General features: G+C 40.7%; 1 protein-coding gene across 1 annotated transcript in view; it reads left to right on the top strand.

Annotated features, from left to right (window-relative positions):
• Positions 1-14715, top strand: part of taok2a (TAO kinase 2a) — a gene marked incomplete at its 3' end in the record, with an annotated part of 28673 nt that extends 13958 nt beyond the window's left edge. The window contains 10 exon segments of the mRNA XM_081386324.1: positions 4649-4816; positions 4982-5188; positions 5265-5393; positions 5491-5727; positions 6426-6554; positions 8033-8236; positions 8391-8630; positions 11623-11835; positions 12312-12494; positions 13816-14715. Coding sequence (XP_081242450.1) covers positions 4649-4816; positions 4982-5188; positions 5265-5393; positions 5491-5727; positions 6426-6554; positions 8033-8236; positions 8391-8630; positions 11623-11835; positions 12312-12494; positions 13816-14715 — 2610 coding nt within the window.
• Positions 14716-15268: the final 553 nt, after the last annotated feature.

Below are 15268 nucleotides of genomic sequence, written 5' to 3'. Positions count from 1 at the left end.
GTCATTACATAATCGCCTTTTCGTTATTAGTTTGAAATAACCTCTATTATTGTGCACTTTATGCTCCACTGGAATATAGAAATGGCTTCTGTTGGATGTCAAAAATTGAAAAAGATTTCATGGCAAACCCCATGAGATATTGCGAGTCTTTATCTCAAATGGGTTAGCCAGTTTTGGATTTATTTATTTTTTGTTGCATGTTTTTATTGTTTTAAATAAATTCAACCACTAGCTGCTAAGCAACCATTCATCCCAGAACATACATGCTAAGTTTGGTGTATTTTTGCAGCTGGGGTAAAAAGTATTAAAAAAAGCAGTGATGTTAGTGTTATGTGAACAGTTTTATCCATCAATGACATCTGATCAGCATTTTCTTAAGCCAATAAAACCATAATTTGGTGGCGTTAAAAAAAGTATACATTACTTAGAGGGATAGTTCATCCAAAAAATGAAAATTACCCCATGATTTACTCACCTTCAAGCCATCCTAGGTGTATCACATTATTCTTTTCAGAATACAATCGGAGTTATATAAAAAAATGTCCTGGCTCTTCCAAGCTTTATAATGGCAGTGAATGGCCGTTTAAGTCCATCAAAGTGCATCTATCCATGATAAAAGTGCTCTGGGGGGTTAATAAAGGCCTTCTGAAGTGAAGCGATGCATTCGTGTATGAAAAATATTCTTATTTAAAACTTTATAGACTAGCTTCTGACAGACGGCCTACGCAAGTCGACTTGCGCCAAAAGAGTAACACTTGACGATGTATGACGTTGGATGTAGGAGTAGCATAAGCTTTGACGCCTCTTGCGGTTCAAACAAACAGGGCTGGGCAACAAACTCAAGCTCCTCCGACATTTCTCTTTAAAAATTCGTGACTGGTGTTTTGTTTTGCTTTATCCTCTTTGCTTCCGCGTTCATTACTTTGTTCGTCAAGGGTTACTCTTTCGCTGTAAATCAATGTGTACGACCGTCTGTCAGAAGCAAGTTATTTTTAGGGCTGCACAATTAATTGCAATAGAGAAAGAGCGCATTTAGGCCACGCCCACAGCCGGGGGGAAACCAATCAAAACGTCTCCATTGACTTTGCATTGCGAGAGGCTGCCTCCTTGTCATTTCTTGCTTCTAACAAAAGACAGAAAAATGCCTAAAAGCTCTCTCTCTCTCTCTCTCTCTCTCTCTCTCTCTCTCTCTCTCTCTCTCTCTCTCTCTCTCTCTCTCTCTCTCTCTCTCTCTCTCTCTCTCTCTCTCTCTCTCTCTCTCTCTCTCTCTCTCTCTCTCTGCCTCTGCCTCTGCCTCTGCCTCTGCCTCTGCTTATTTCTCTTTAAAAATTCGTGACTGGTGTTTTGTTTTGCTCTATCCTCTTTGCTTCCGCGTTCATTACTTTGTTCGTCAAGGGTTACTCTTTCGCTGTAAATCAATGTGTACGACCGTCTGTCAGAAGCAAGTTATTTTTAGGGCTGCACAATTAATTGCAATAGAGAAAGAGCGCATTTAGGCCACGCCCACAGCCGGGGGGAAACCAATCAAAACGTCTCCATTGACTTTGCATTGCGAGAGGCTGCCTCCTTGTCATTTCTTGCTTCTAACAAAAGACAGAAAAATGCCTAAAAGCTGCTGTGTGACAAGGTGTACAGCAAACAAGCTAAGAAACCCAGAAATACGTTTTTATTAGCTCTCGACCCCAACAAACGAGTGTTTAGGACATAAAAGTGGATACAGGCAGTTGAGACAAAGCGTCACGTGTCTCTTTAAACTCTGAGAACTAACGTACGCCCGCTGGAGGAGACCATAATTGGCAACACAGGATAGTTTATCTTACAGAAATATAATATATAAAACTGACATTTGGATATTTGACTCACCAGTGACCAAATGTTTAACTTACTGCACACGTGGTGTATTTTTAGTGCATACTGAGTGTCAGGATCCCACAATTTACCCATTCGTTCCAGCCTGTATCCACTTTTATGTCCTCAAATGCTCGTTTTTTTGGAGTCGACAACTTATGAAAACTTATTTCTGGGTTTCTTAGCTTGTTTGCTGTACACCTTGTCGCATAGCAGCTTTTAGGCATTATTCTGTCTTTTGTTAGAAGCAAGAAATGACAAGGAGGCAGCCTCTCACAATGCAAAGTCAATGGAGACCGTTGGACTGTTTTCCCCCCCGGTGGGCGTGGTCTTCAGATTATGACGCGTTGCGCTCTCTCTATAGAGCTGGTAAGTCCTGCCCATCCGTAAAACCCCAAGTGGACCTCTAGGTTGAAAAATCGTCAATGCAAGTGAATGGGAGAAAATAATTATTTTCTGGTCCCGTTTGAATTGTGCCATGAATGTGAACATATGTTGTCTGTGAATTTTTTATATAATTTTTCATGTTACGAGTTTGACAGTATATGGTATGATTCTTTGGCTAGCAGTTGTGGAAAAGACATAACGAGAAAGACTACATGTCGCCTATGTGACGTCACCCCATAAAGTTGACTTACCCGTGGTTTTCGCCAACCTCAACGATTTTGTCCTCTCCCTGAAAGAAGGCGGTGAAGTGCACCAAAGACACAGCCATGTTTAGCGGGATCCGTGAGCTAGTGTCCGTGTGCGAGTGGTGGTGACGTTTCAAACGCGTCGAAAGCAGCGAAGAGTTGTAGTCCACAAAGTGCTCTCACACAAAGTCTAACCGTATCAAACTTCTACCCGCTAAATTGTAGCATTCTTTACACGAAAAGTTATATAAAAAATTCACAGACAAGACAACATATGTTCACATTCATGGCACAATTCAAACGGGACCAGAAAATAATTATTTTCTCCCATTCACTTGCATTGACGATTTTTCAACCTAGAGGTCCAGTGGGGTTAGCGGAAGGGGCGGGACTTACCAGCTCTATGAAACCGCACGTGATTTGGCAAAGGCTGCAGTTATTTTCTGTGCAGCTTGTCCGTGCAGTGCGGCTGATCGGTAGTAACTACTGCTCCATCTGAACGACAGAGGGCGCTCTCGCGCAGACACTCCAAATATGCCCCGCCGCAGAAGTACCATAATGCACATCATTCCAGGAAATCCCCAGGGGGGCAGGGTTTTCTATTATTTTGAAGGTACCCCGGGCGCCGCCATTGGCTAGCGGACCCCCACCTGCTGTTAGCATCCCATTTACTCCCATTCATTTTGGCGTCACTTTGACAGCGAATGACTTCACATGTGAGGCGTTTAAAGACTCCATTTGTCCATTATTTATTTCTAAAGAAACACGAAAAATGTATAAAAGGCTTCATTACCTTGTAGCTTCTTTTATGGCCCCGTAGAAGCAATTTTTGTAAAATTAGGCTAACGATTGCGTCATAACCACGCGAGTCTCTGTTGCACAGTAGAGAATTACCGTACGGACAGGAGGAGAAGCTCACGGGCAATCGGGGGGACGTGGAGGCAAAATGACAAAAAATAATTAATCAGAATACTTAGCAAAAGTTGCTCCTAGCTCATGGACAGCTCCTACTCACACTCTCCGTCTCTGCAAGTTTCGGAAGAGAATGATTCAGATTTCTCTTGGCACAGCTACTAGAAGACAGACGGGTTGCTCACGTCACATCTACGTCGTCAAGCTCAGTTTGAGTCTGCGCAGTGCGCTCGGCCATCAGGAAGTGAGTGCTTCTAATTGACTTCACTTGTCTCCGTTGAATCCAATGGGGTCGCTGTGTCCATTTCTTTTACTGTCTATGGAAATCCCCGTCGCTGTAGCTGAATAAACAGAGGATTGAAACGCTTTGATTAAACATGACTTATAAACACACGACTGCCTTATTCGGTGTAAGAAGCCACATCATCTCACAGAAGGATGATCAACTGTCGTTATGAAGTGAGTTTGGAGTTTGCATGTTATTAAATATTGTCTCTTTTTGTACAAAAGGTTCATAAATGCTTCTCATGTTTGGAAAGATGTTTGACGCGTGTTGCTTTTTCAAATGCACGTTATAAGTGACTCAAACTCACAGTGCTTTCAGATGGAGCAGCGTTTACAGAGCCGTACATCAATGACAAACTGCGCATAAAAAATAATTGCGGCCTTTGCGATTTCAACATCGCGATAAACCAAATCGGTTTAAGTGCGATTAAATGGAAATTGCGATTAATCATTCAGCCCTAGTTATTTAAGTTGATAAAGTTTTAATTATGGATATTTTTCTTACACGAACGCATCACTTCACTTCAGAAGGCCTTTATTAACCCCCCTGAGCCGTGTGTGGAGCACTTTTATGTTGGATAGATGCACTTTGATGGACTTCAAAACAGAAACAGCCATTCACTGCCATTATAAAGCTTGGAAGAGCCAGGACACTTTTTTTAATATAACTCAGATTGTATTCGTCTGAAAGAAGAATGTCATATACACCTAGGATGAGTTTAGGATGAGTTTACCATGAGTAAATCATGGGGTAATTTTCATTTTTGGGTGAACTAACCCTTTAAACACTTTCAGTGCTATTAATAGCTCACACTGGATTCCTAATTAATCACATTTTAAGTTGTAGTATGTGTATTAGTAATCTTATACAGCATGTGACAAAATGGGCAATTAAATCATTAATAGCAATTATTTGCATGACAAATGTAACCGGTTATTCACACGATTCACACGATGTTTTCCCTTCGCAGCACCATTTCCTATGTCGAGAGCGCCCTCATTCTGTAGTGATGGATCTGATCACGCGCACCAAAGACGCTGTGCGAGAGCTGGACAACCTGCAGTACAGGAAGATGAAGAAGATCCTGTTTCAGGAAACCCTCAATGGCCCCACACAGGAAGGAGGAGAGGAAGAAGAGGTACATCCAAAGGCTTGTCAACCTTTGTCTTTCTCTTCTTTGATCCTTCAATCTACATCTTCAGCCCATTTTCTGCTCTTTTGTTATATTGTTCTAAACTACAGAAAATAGGAAAAGATTATGACATGTTTTCTTTTGTGTGTGTGTGTGTGTGTGTGTGTGTAGGAAGCAGAGCAGTACCTCCTGCAGACAGGCACGGTGAACAGTATGGAGAGCTCTCAGTCTGTGCCCTCCATGTCCATCAGCGCCAGCTCCCAGAGTTCCTCAGTCAACAGCCTGGCCGATGGCTCGGACGACAGTGCTGAGATGGCCATGATGCAGGAGGGAGAACAGACTGTCACCTCTAACAGCTCTATTATACACCGCCCCACTGTATGTAATCAAAGCCGAAGAACACACAATCTTCAAAAATCGTCCTTTTCTCAACTCATTTGTTTTTGTTCATCAGACGCGTGATAATATTTACGACGATCCTTATCAGCCGGAGATGGAGTCGCAGCAGCAGCCGTCGTCGGCCACTCGGAGGAGGTTGCACAGAAACCGAGACCATTTTGCTACCATCCGCACAGCCTCACTGGTGAGCATCTGGATGACCTGATGAGTCCTTTTTTCTTCTTCTGTTTTTTCAGATCTGAAGTTGGGATAGACAACCTTCTCTATCCCTTTCTTTCCAGGTGACCCGTCAGATTCAGGAGCATGAGCAGGGCTCAGCTCTGAGGGAGCAGATGTCCGGGTACAAGCGCATGAGGAGGCAGCACCAGAAACAGCTGCTGGCTCTCGAGAACAAACTCAAGTCTGAGATGGATGAACATCAGCTCAGGCTGGACAAAGAGCTGGAGACCCAGAGAAACAACTTTGGAAGTGAAGCAGACAAGCTGAGTAAGAAGCATCAGGCCATCCTGGAAAAAGAGGTGAGGGGTTTAAGAAAAATGATAATGATGATATTAGTCTTGTGATGTGCAAGAATGGGACTTTTAGGTGAAAGATGTTTAAATATAATCTCTGATTTCAATTTCACTATCAGAAAGGGAGTAGAGTACTTTTAGAGTAAAAGTACTTTTTTTTTTTTTTAAGTAAAAAAAAAAGAAAGAAACAGTTATAAAGGTTTTTATTATTAAAGAAGTCTTGTTATTTTCAACAAGGCTGCATTTATTTGATCAAAAATACAGTAAAACGATACTATTGTGACAGTTAATAAAATGTAGTATTATTATTATTATTACTAACTTTTCTATTTAAATATTTTTTCTTTCAGTAATGGCAAAGCTGAATTTTCCATTACTTCAGTCTTTATTGTCATATGATGATCTTTCAGAAATTATTCTAATATGCTGTTTTTGTTCAAGTAACATTTATTTTGTCATATTTTGGTGGAAACAGTGATTGTTTTTTTTCAGGATTCTTTGAATTTTTGTGACATTGTCTACTGTCCCTATTGACCATTTTAATGCAACCCTGTTGAATAAACGTATTCATTTCTTTTCTTTTTTTTTTAAATCATACTGACCCCAAACCTTTGAACATTTGTGTATGTATTTATATGTATTATTAGTGTTGCTTATACATATTTATCTGGTGGACATTTTTCTTTTCTTCTTTTTTTTTTCAGATTAAAGCTGCGCAGACAGAAGAGAAGAAATTTCAGCAGCACATTTTGAACCAGCAGAAGAAGGAACTCAACGGCCTGCTGGATTCCCAGAAACGGCAGTACAGGCAACGCAAGGAGCAATTAAAGGAGGTACACCCTCAAAGAGTCCACTCTTTGCAGAGCTTCATGTTTATGAATTCAAGTAATTACTTGATTTGCACAATATTCATCAACAGCACAATATTGGTACAAACCTCCCTGTTTGCCTAGGGGTAGGAGATGATGTAACAATTAATTAAAATAAATAATAATGATAAATATAATGGGGGGAAAAAACTGATGGTCACTTCAATCCCCTTTTCTAGAAAAGCAACAAAATTGGCGCAGGTCAGTGGAACGAAAAAAGATGAGTCTAGAAAAAGGTGCTTTTTTAAAAGTTGAACTGATTTTAACTTGAGCGCCGCGTTTTTTAAAAGCTGTTTTTAGCTAGATGCTGCAAAAGACGTGAAAGCAACGGTCATGCTTGTCCCTCTAGTTGTGTTTACATAGAAAAATAATGTAAAAGTAGCGCATTGGAATGGAAGAACACGTTCTGTGTGAACGGCCCCTTACCGTGCTCCCTGTCTAACATAAATAAAGCAAAATTTCCAACGGATTCCAAATCCAAAGAAAATATTTACACAAATTAAGAGTAAAAAGTAACATAAGAGAAGAACACGCTCTGCGTTCGCACGCTCTCTTACAGTTACGCAACTCATTCACTAAGTTGATAGAAAAAGACTGCCTTCGGTTGTACATGTTTACATGAGAAAATTCACTAAAACAGTGGTTCCCAAACTGGGGTACGAATTGGAGTAATATGAGTTTTGCCCTTCATTTAATTCTACCCCACCTTAAAATAACATTAAAACCAAGCATGTATTTCTAACAAGCAAAATGCAGTAAATACATGGCATCTAATCAAATTACCTCATCTTTTGCTGTCAATCTGTAATCTTCAATCTAATCTTCAATACTGCTGTTCTCGACAAAGTAGGCCTCCTTTGTAAAAGTGAGGATACTAGCATGAACGAATAGACAGACTGTGCATAGAGATTGATTTAAGACTCAAACTCTTCGTTACAAAAACATCATGTGTTCTAGTTTTTCATTTTTATGTTTTTTCCAAACACCCACACGATTGCAACCATGACATTTCAACAAACAAAAGGATAACATTAAGTGATGTACATTTTAAACAGTATTGTCAGTATTGTTTTCTCTATTTTGCAACGTAATAAGTTCCAACAAAAGCCACAGCAGAACTACAACACACAGCAGTGTTTAGTGAACGAATCTGCGCCTACGAATCGTTCGTGAGAGTCAACGACTCAATTACCCATTCATAAATACAGCCGATTGCTTTGTTACTGAATGAATGACTCTGACTCACTCATGTTAAATGCCTCAGGGTATATGCCACTCTAAAAAGTTTGGGAACCACTGCACTAAAAGATCACAATTCTAGTGAAGCCCAAAAAAAAAAGTGCAGCCTGCGAAAGAGAGCAAGTACGCAACACATATTACAAATACGTCCACACACGTAACACTTTCTTTTGCCACCCTAAAATCCTTTCCCTTGGCAACAGGAGCTGAATGAGAACCAGTCCACACCGAAGCGAGAGAAGCAGGAATGGCTGGTGAGGCAGAAGGAGTGTATGCAGCAGATCCAGGCTGAAGAAGAGGCTTCTTTATTACGGCGACAAAGGCAGTATTACGAGCTGCAGTGCAGACAGTATAAAAGGAAAATGCTGCTCGCGAGACACAATCTGGAGCAGGACCTGCTTAGAGAGGTGAGACCCACATGAGTAATTGTGCGCTTTTCCCTTTCTTTTTTGCTTTCTAAATCACTTTTCTGCCCTTTTATCTATTAATCTCTTTCTATGCATAACAGTAATAATAATAATAATAATAATCCATCCTTTTTGTTTTTATTTGTCCCTGTAGGACCTGAATAAGCGTCAAACCCAGAAGGATCTGGAGTGCGCTATGTTGTTGAGACATCATGAGTCCACTCAGGAGCTGGAGTTCAGGCAGCTAGCACTGGTTCAGCGTACTCGGGCCGACCTGATCCGAACGCAGCATCAGAGCGAACTGGCCAATCAGATGGAGTATAATAAGCGGCGTGAGCAGGAACTCCGTCAGAAACACGCTGTGGAGGTCCGCCAGCAACCTAAAAGCTTAAAGGTGGGGATAGCTTTCTTTTACGTGCTTGGTGGGGTGTTTTTGTCCCATTTTGATTTTACTTTCTTCAAATGATGAGAATAATAGTGCATTATATGTTACATAAATTCAAATTGAATTGAATTTTTAATTTAAAGGGCATTCTGAATTCAGTTCTTAATGCCACATAACTCTGTTGTACACCAATTGATTTCTGTTTAGAAAATATTAATTTTGGCAGCTGCAAGGATTAGATTCCACAAAGGGCTTCTGTTAAACCCAACTGTCTAAGTGGCCATGGCCCTACACCTGATGAAACATTCCAGTGATGTAAAACACACCAGGGGGCATGTAACTTTGCATAATTTGTTTTTGTCTTCAAAATGGAAAAACAAAGAAACCGTTTGTTTATCACATATTTGACCCTTCTCATGCACATAAAGTAATCTTATTTTTTTTCCTTCATATTTTGTTTTCATTATACTTTGTTCTAATTTAACAAATGGAAACATAATAAATCCAAAATGGATAAACAGCTTGAATATTGGATCTCTACATGGGCGGAAATGAAACTGATTGGTCAAATAAACATCAAACTGTGCCGTCATCAGTTGTTTATCAGTTCCTCACAACAGAATAACAGTTATCCGCTGCTAAAGTTGTATGGTTTCTTAAAGCATTTACGTTTCAACTCTTTCTCATCAAACAACCAGTGGAATGAACAGGGCTTTCTTCTGTGTAGACATAGGTTCGCTATGGCTAACTATGCATGCCAGAGAAATTATAGGTGCTATTATAAGTGTTTATTTCGGAAATATAAATGTACCTCTCTCATCTGCTCCCACATTACCCATTAGTCTACTTATTCAGCACACTGCCTGTTTTATTTAGCTGGCCAACTCTTAAAATCTGTGAGACAAAGCTGCACAATGCACTGGACAGTGCAGAGCAAATGCATTTAAATTGTAGGGAAGCATGACCAGTATATTTTTTGTGTCAATGCAGCAGTCATAACTTTTGTTTTAGGCAATACACCGAGTTTATTTATTAATACTAAGTATTAATTGATGTAACTTCCAAAGAAAAGTCACAGAACTGTTGTGCGAGCATAGGTGCACAGACTGGTATTTCATTCCTGAATGAGTCTGAGTCTTTGAACGAATCTGTTGAGTGAGTGATTCAATGACTTGTATATCCAGCCGCTTGATTTTTTTTTATTCCTAAATAAATCTGCGTTCTGACATTATTCTCATTACATTATGCAATTGCTGTGTAAATGCATTTTCTGCCCCAGCATTAAAGGTATAGCGGAGGATCTTTCCGAATTTTAGATAAGAACCGCCCTCTCCACTTTTTGAAAAAATGCACATGCGCAACACTCTACTTGCTCCCGATAGGGAACGCCTATTAAACGTGTGCGAGCTGCGAGGTTCTCCTCGTGCACGCTCTGTTTACAAGTTGCTGTCGGCATCACTCATACAAGATTACTTTCCAAAAGAAGATTTGCACTTTTTCTCCAAATAGCATGCCAAACTTTACCTGTCAAGTAGAAACTTCGCGACTGAGGCATCAGTGGGAAGCCCAACCTGTGTTTTCAGCGCACGCCATCGTGTGAAACAATCTCCCAAAAACACTCTGATCTTGTTTCTCTCTTCTGAGGCCTTTCTCTTCTTCTCATACAGTTCGTACAAACTTTTTCTCTTGCGACCCTCAGACATTTTCAAAGGACCCGGTGAAACGGCGAGCTTCAATGAATGGCTGAGCTCTAGCTCACCACACATAAACACCTGAAAGTGCGCATGCGCAGAAAGCGAAAACTAAGGGACGAGCACGTACGACGGCCTTACGTAAACATATCACCAGAATGATTGACACTTAGGTGGACCAATAGTTTACACTACCCACCCGGAAAAAGAAAATCCTCCGCTATACCTTTAAACCGTAAATACATCTAAAAGCAACTTCAGATGCAGCTACTTTGCCACTTCTTCAGTGCAAAGATGACTTGTTGATACAGATTTAATTGGTGACAGCCTGTCATATGATTGGTGTCATATGATTCTAATTCAATTGTCTCAATTTAAGAATTTAACATTTAAGATTACATACATATTTAATAAGGTTAGAAAAAAAATCCTTGGTAAAAATACCCATGAAAAATCAATTTGAAGGGCAAATATTTTCCCTTATAGGGAAAGTTAATTTTTGACAGTGATGGCAATAAATATAAAAATACTCTTCATCTCTGGCTTTATAGTTCAAAGTGTACACTTGAATTGATACTGATCTGCGCTTCACATCAATGTAGCATTTGCTCTGCGCTGTCCCGTGCATCGCGCAGCTTTGCCAGACATACTTTTATAGTAGTTCAGCTAAATAAAACAAGCAGTATACCAAATATGTAGGCTAGGGCTGCATGTAGGCTGTGGGTGCAGATGCAAAGTAAATTAATATTTATGGGATGAACTAATTTCACACCACGCATTGGTGAATTTATGTCTACACAGAAGAAAGCCTTGTCTAGGCTCTGCCCCGGTACAGTTTGTGTCAAGCCATTCATTAGTCTGCTTGTTTGATGAGAAAGAGATGAAATTCAGTTGCAATAAACGCTTTAAGAATTCGTACAACTGTAGCAGCGGATGACTGTTATTCTGTTGCGTAGAACTTATGAACAACTAATGACGGCACGGTTTGGAGTTTAGTTGACCAATTAGTGGAAAGGTGCGTTTCATTGCCTGCCATGTAGAGATCCAGTATTATAAGCGGTTTATCCATTTTGATTTTATTGTTTCCAAATGGTGAATTAGAACAAAGTGTGATGAAAACATAAACATATGAAAGAATGACAAGATTGGTTTATTCATGTTCAAGAGAAAGGTCGAATATGTGATCAATGAATGATTTCTTCTTAAGACAAAATCTAGTAAACAAATTATCCGAAGGTGAAGGTTTTTTTGAATGTCGACTTGCAGTGACTTGAGTGCTCAAATATGTTTCTTGTTTTTTGTTCTCTCAGACGAAAGAGCTACAGATCAAACGTCAGTTCCAAGACACCTGTAAGATTCAGACACGGCAATACAAAGCCCTGCGGAACCACCTGCTGGAGACCACGCCCAAATCAGAGCATAAAACCGTACTGAAGAGACTCAAAGAGGAGCAAACACGTAAACTGGCCATCTTGGCTGAACAGTACGACCATTCCATCAGAGACATGCTGTCCACACAGGCTGTGAGTAAGGCAAGGAGAGACCATCTTTAATGCTTTGTTTTTTTTGTTTTGTTTTTACTGGAGTATAATGTATGCATACATTTACATGCATGGGTCAATCTCAACAAAACAAGAACATGTCCAAATCACGCTTCACCCCAAAATCAAAAGAATAATTTTTTATTCTCAGTTGGATATTCTTATGTTGTTGTTTTTTTTATCTGCATAAAATAAAGGCAGTTAACAAATGCTATTAATAAACAAAACAAAAAATTCATTACAATAATGTAAAAATGAAAAGAAAAATCTAGTGGTCCTTAAATAAATTCAGTATTTCTTTTAATTTTAAGGTGAAATATGATGGGGAATGTTTTTGACTGGTTTTGGGAGTTTGCCTACTTCTGGTTAATCAACAGATCCTGAAACCTCCAAGTCAGACCAGATCTCTTTATTGGCTGCTTCTCTACTGATATCGCACCTTTTTGTTTTCCCACCAGTTACGATTGGACGAGACGCAGGAGGACGAGTACCGAGCACTGCGCATGCAGTTGCAGCAGGAATTGGAGCTGCTTAATGCCTATCAGAGCAAAATAAAGATGCACACAGACACACAACACGAGAGAGAGGCCAAAGACCTGGAGCAGAGGGTGTCTATACGGAGAGCTCTTCTTGAGCAGAGGGTGAGAGAGAGAAATTGAGTGAATATAAGTGAGGAATGTTTTATGATGGCTCTGTTCTAAAACCCTAATGAGCTGCTGTAATATTTACACTACCTTTCAAAAGTTAGGGATCTGTTAGATACAATTTTAATTTTTTTTTAAAGAAATTAATTCATTTCAGAAAGGATGCATGAAATTGATCAAAAGTGACCGTGAAGATGTTATGAAGACATTTATAATGTAATAAAAGATTCCTATTTCAAATAAATGCTGTTTTATGCTGTTCTATAAAAAAAGTATCAAGGTTTCCACAAAAATATTAAGCAGCACAACCTTTTTCAATATTGATAATAAGAATCTTGAGCACTAAAAAGTCCTAAACGGCTTAGCTCCAGTCTATTTAACGGATCTTCTATCGCCCTATAATCCATCGCGCTCTTTAAGATCACTAAATTTGAGGCTTTTGGTCATACCTAGGATATCTAGGTCCACCAAAGGAGGGAGAGCATTTTCACATTTAGCTCCAAAACTCTGGAATAGCCTTCCTGATACTGTTCGTTGCTCAGACTCGCTCTCCCAGTTTAAAACTAGATTAAAGACGCATCTCTTCAGCCAGGCATTCATATAATATTTTTAATCTTACAGTTAAATCCGACCTCTAGTTTATAAACGTCAGAGGAGAACTGGCCCCCGACTGAGCCTGGGTTCTCCCAAGGTTTTTTTTTCTCCATTAGGTCACCTGATGGAGTTTTTCGGTTCCTTGCCACTGTTGCCTTTGGCTTGCTCAGTTGGGGATATTGGGGATACTTTATTTAATTTAATCAATCAATCAACAATACTATTGATCAGCATTACCAAACGTGGACGTTTTCCACTAGAAACAAACATTGATGTATTATTTTAATTTAATACTGTGAAGCTTCTTTGATACAACCTGTATTGTGAAAAGCGCTATATAAATAAACTTGACTTGACTTAAATCAGCCTATTAGAATGATTTCTGAAGGATCATGTCACACTGAAGGCTGGAGTAATTATGCTGAAAATGCAGCTTTGCCATCACAGGAATAAATTACATTTTAAAACATTAAAATAGAGTAAGTATTAGACTAATTGCAAAAACATTTGTATCATATTGACGTGAAAATTTACCTTTTAAGTGACTGATTTGAAATGCTTTACATAGGCAACAACTCATTATTCAAATAGTACAAAGTCACCAGAAACTCAACTCACTATTAATTTCAGTAAGCTGACACTGATACTATAATGAGCATCAAAAGACATGCAGTGTGTCTTCTAATTTGTTTTCTTTCTGTCGCCCTTTTGTTTGTTTTTTCAGATCGAGGAGGAGATGTTGTCTTTGCAGAACGAGCGTTCTGAGCGAATCCGGGCTCTGCTCGAGCACCAAGCTCGAGAAATCGAGTCCTTTGACTCGGAGAGCATGCGTCTGGGCTTCAGTAACATGGCCTTGAGTGGAATCCCTGCTGAGGCTTACAATCAGGGCTACCCCAACCCTCCTTCCTCCGGCCCTGGGGGCTGGCCGTCCCGTCCTGTGCCTCGTTCAGGCAGTCAGTGGAGCCATGGCGTCCAAAACTCAGCGGCGCCGCCCTCCTGGCGAAGTCAGAACAGTACAGCCGGTTTCAGCCGAGCGGAGCAAATCTCCAGCCGGGAGAGAGATCGAGAGAGGGATTTAGAGGGAATGGGTGCCCGTGGCTTCCCGAGCTCTCGCTCCTCTGCCTCGTCTGGATCGTCATCGTCGTCCTCGCATCATCACCTCCGCTACATACCGCAGCATTACCACCACCAAAGTACGCCACACCTGTACCGCGACAACCGAGAGAGGGAGTGGGGAGGTGGTGGAGGAGGAGGAGGAGGAGGAGGTGGTCACCACTCTTCTTCATCCTCCTCTCATGGCCACTCGCATCACATTTCATCCCATGGCTCTTCCCAATCCCTTGCTCTCCTCCCTCCACCACCTCCTCCTCCACCCATCTCACTTTCCACATCTTCTCCCCAGTCCTCCTCCTCCTCTTCCTCCTCTCAGAGTGGCTATGGTGGAAGGGGCGAGAGCCTGGCTGTGAGGGGCCCCAGCCTGATGGCTCTGAGAAACAGTCCAGGTCCCCTTCGGAGAACCGCCTCGGGCGGTGGTGCCGGTGGGTCGGGCGGGGACGGGGGTTTGAGTCGGAGTACATCAGTGACATCGCACATCTCCAACGGATCCCACCTCTCCTACTCGTAGAAAGTCTGGCAGGAAGTTCAGAACATTTCACAGGCTTTAGCAGGGGAGAAAAGCCCTTGACGTAGCTCATTTAGGAGTTAAACGGAGGCGAGGAGGAGAAACCGTATTTAGATGGTCAGACCTTTACTTACAAGAAGATAGATCTCAGGGTTTCCGAGGGATAGTGATTCGGGAGGGCTCAGGGTTTAGATCGGGAACAGAAAAGACGAAATGTACTGTTACAGGAGCAGAAAGCTATACTGTTGAGTGTGTGGGAGGGAAAGGATGAAAATAACACGAGTGGTGCCAATGCTGTAGATCGGACTCATCCTTAACTGGTCCATTTTAGTTTTATTTTATTTTAAACGGTCAGACAGACCCATTGAATTCTGCTCTTTCATGTCCAGGTATTTTCTTGCACGTCTAAAGGTTTAAGATTTGAACTTTTTACAGATATTATTTTATGCTTTATCCTGGTTCATGTTAAGCTGAATTCATTTAGTGCAATTCAAGGGTTTCATTTTTATAAGAATAGTTTGCCAAAAATGAAAAATCTATCATTATTTACTCTCTC

Source organism: Scardinius erythrophthalmus (assembly GCF_964197995.2).
Source record: "Scardinius erythrophthalmus genome assembly, chromosome: 1".
Classification (NCBI taxonomy): Eukaryota; Metazoa; Chordata; class Actinopteri; order Cypriniformes; family Leuciscidae; genus Scardinius; species Scardinius erythrophthalmus.
This window is presented reverse-complemented; position numbering and strand designations above follow the sequence as displayed.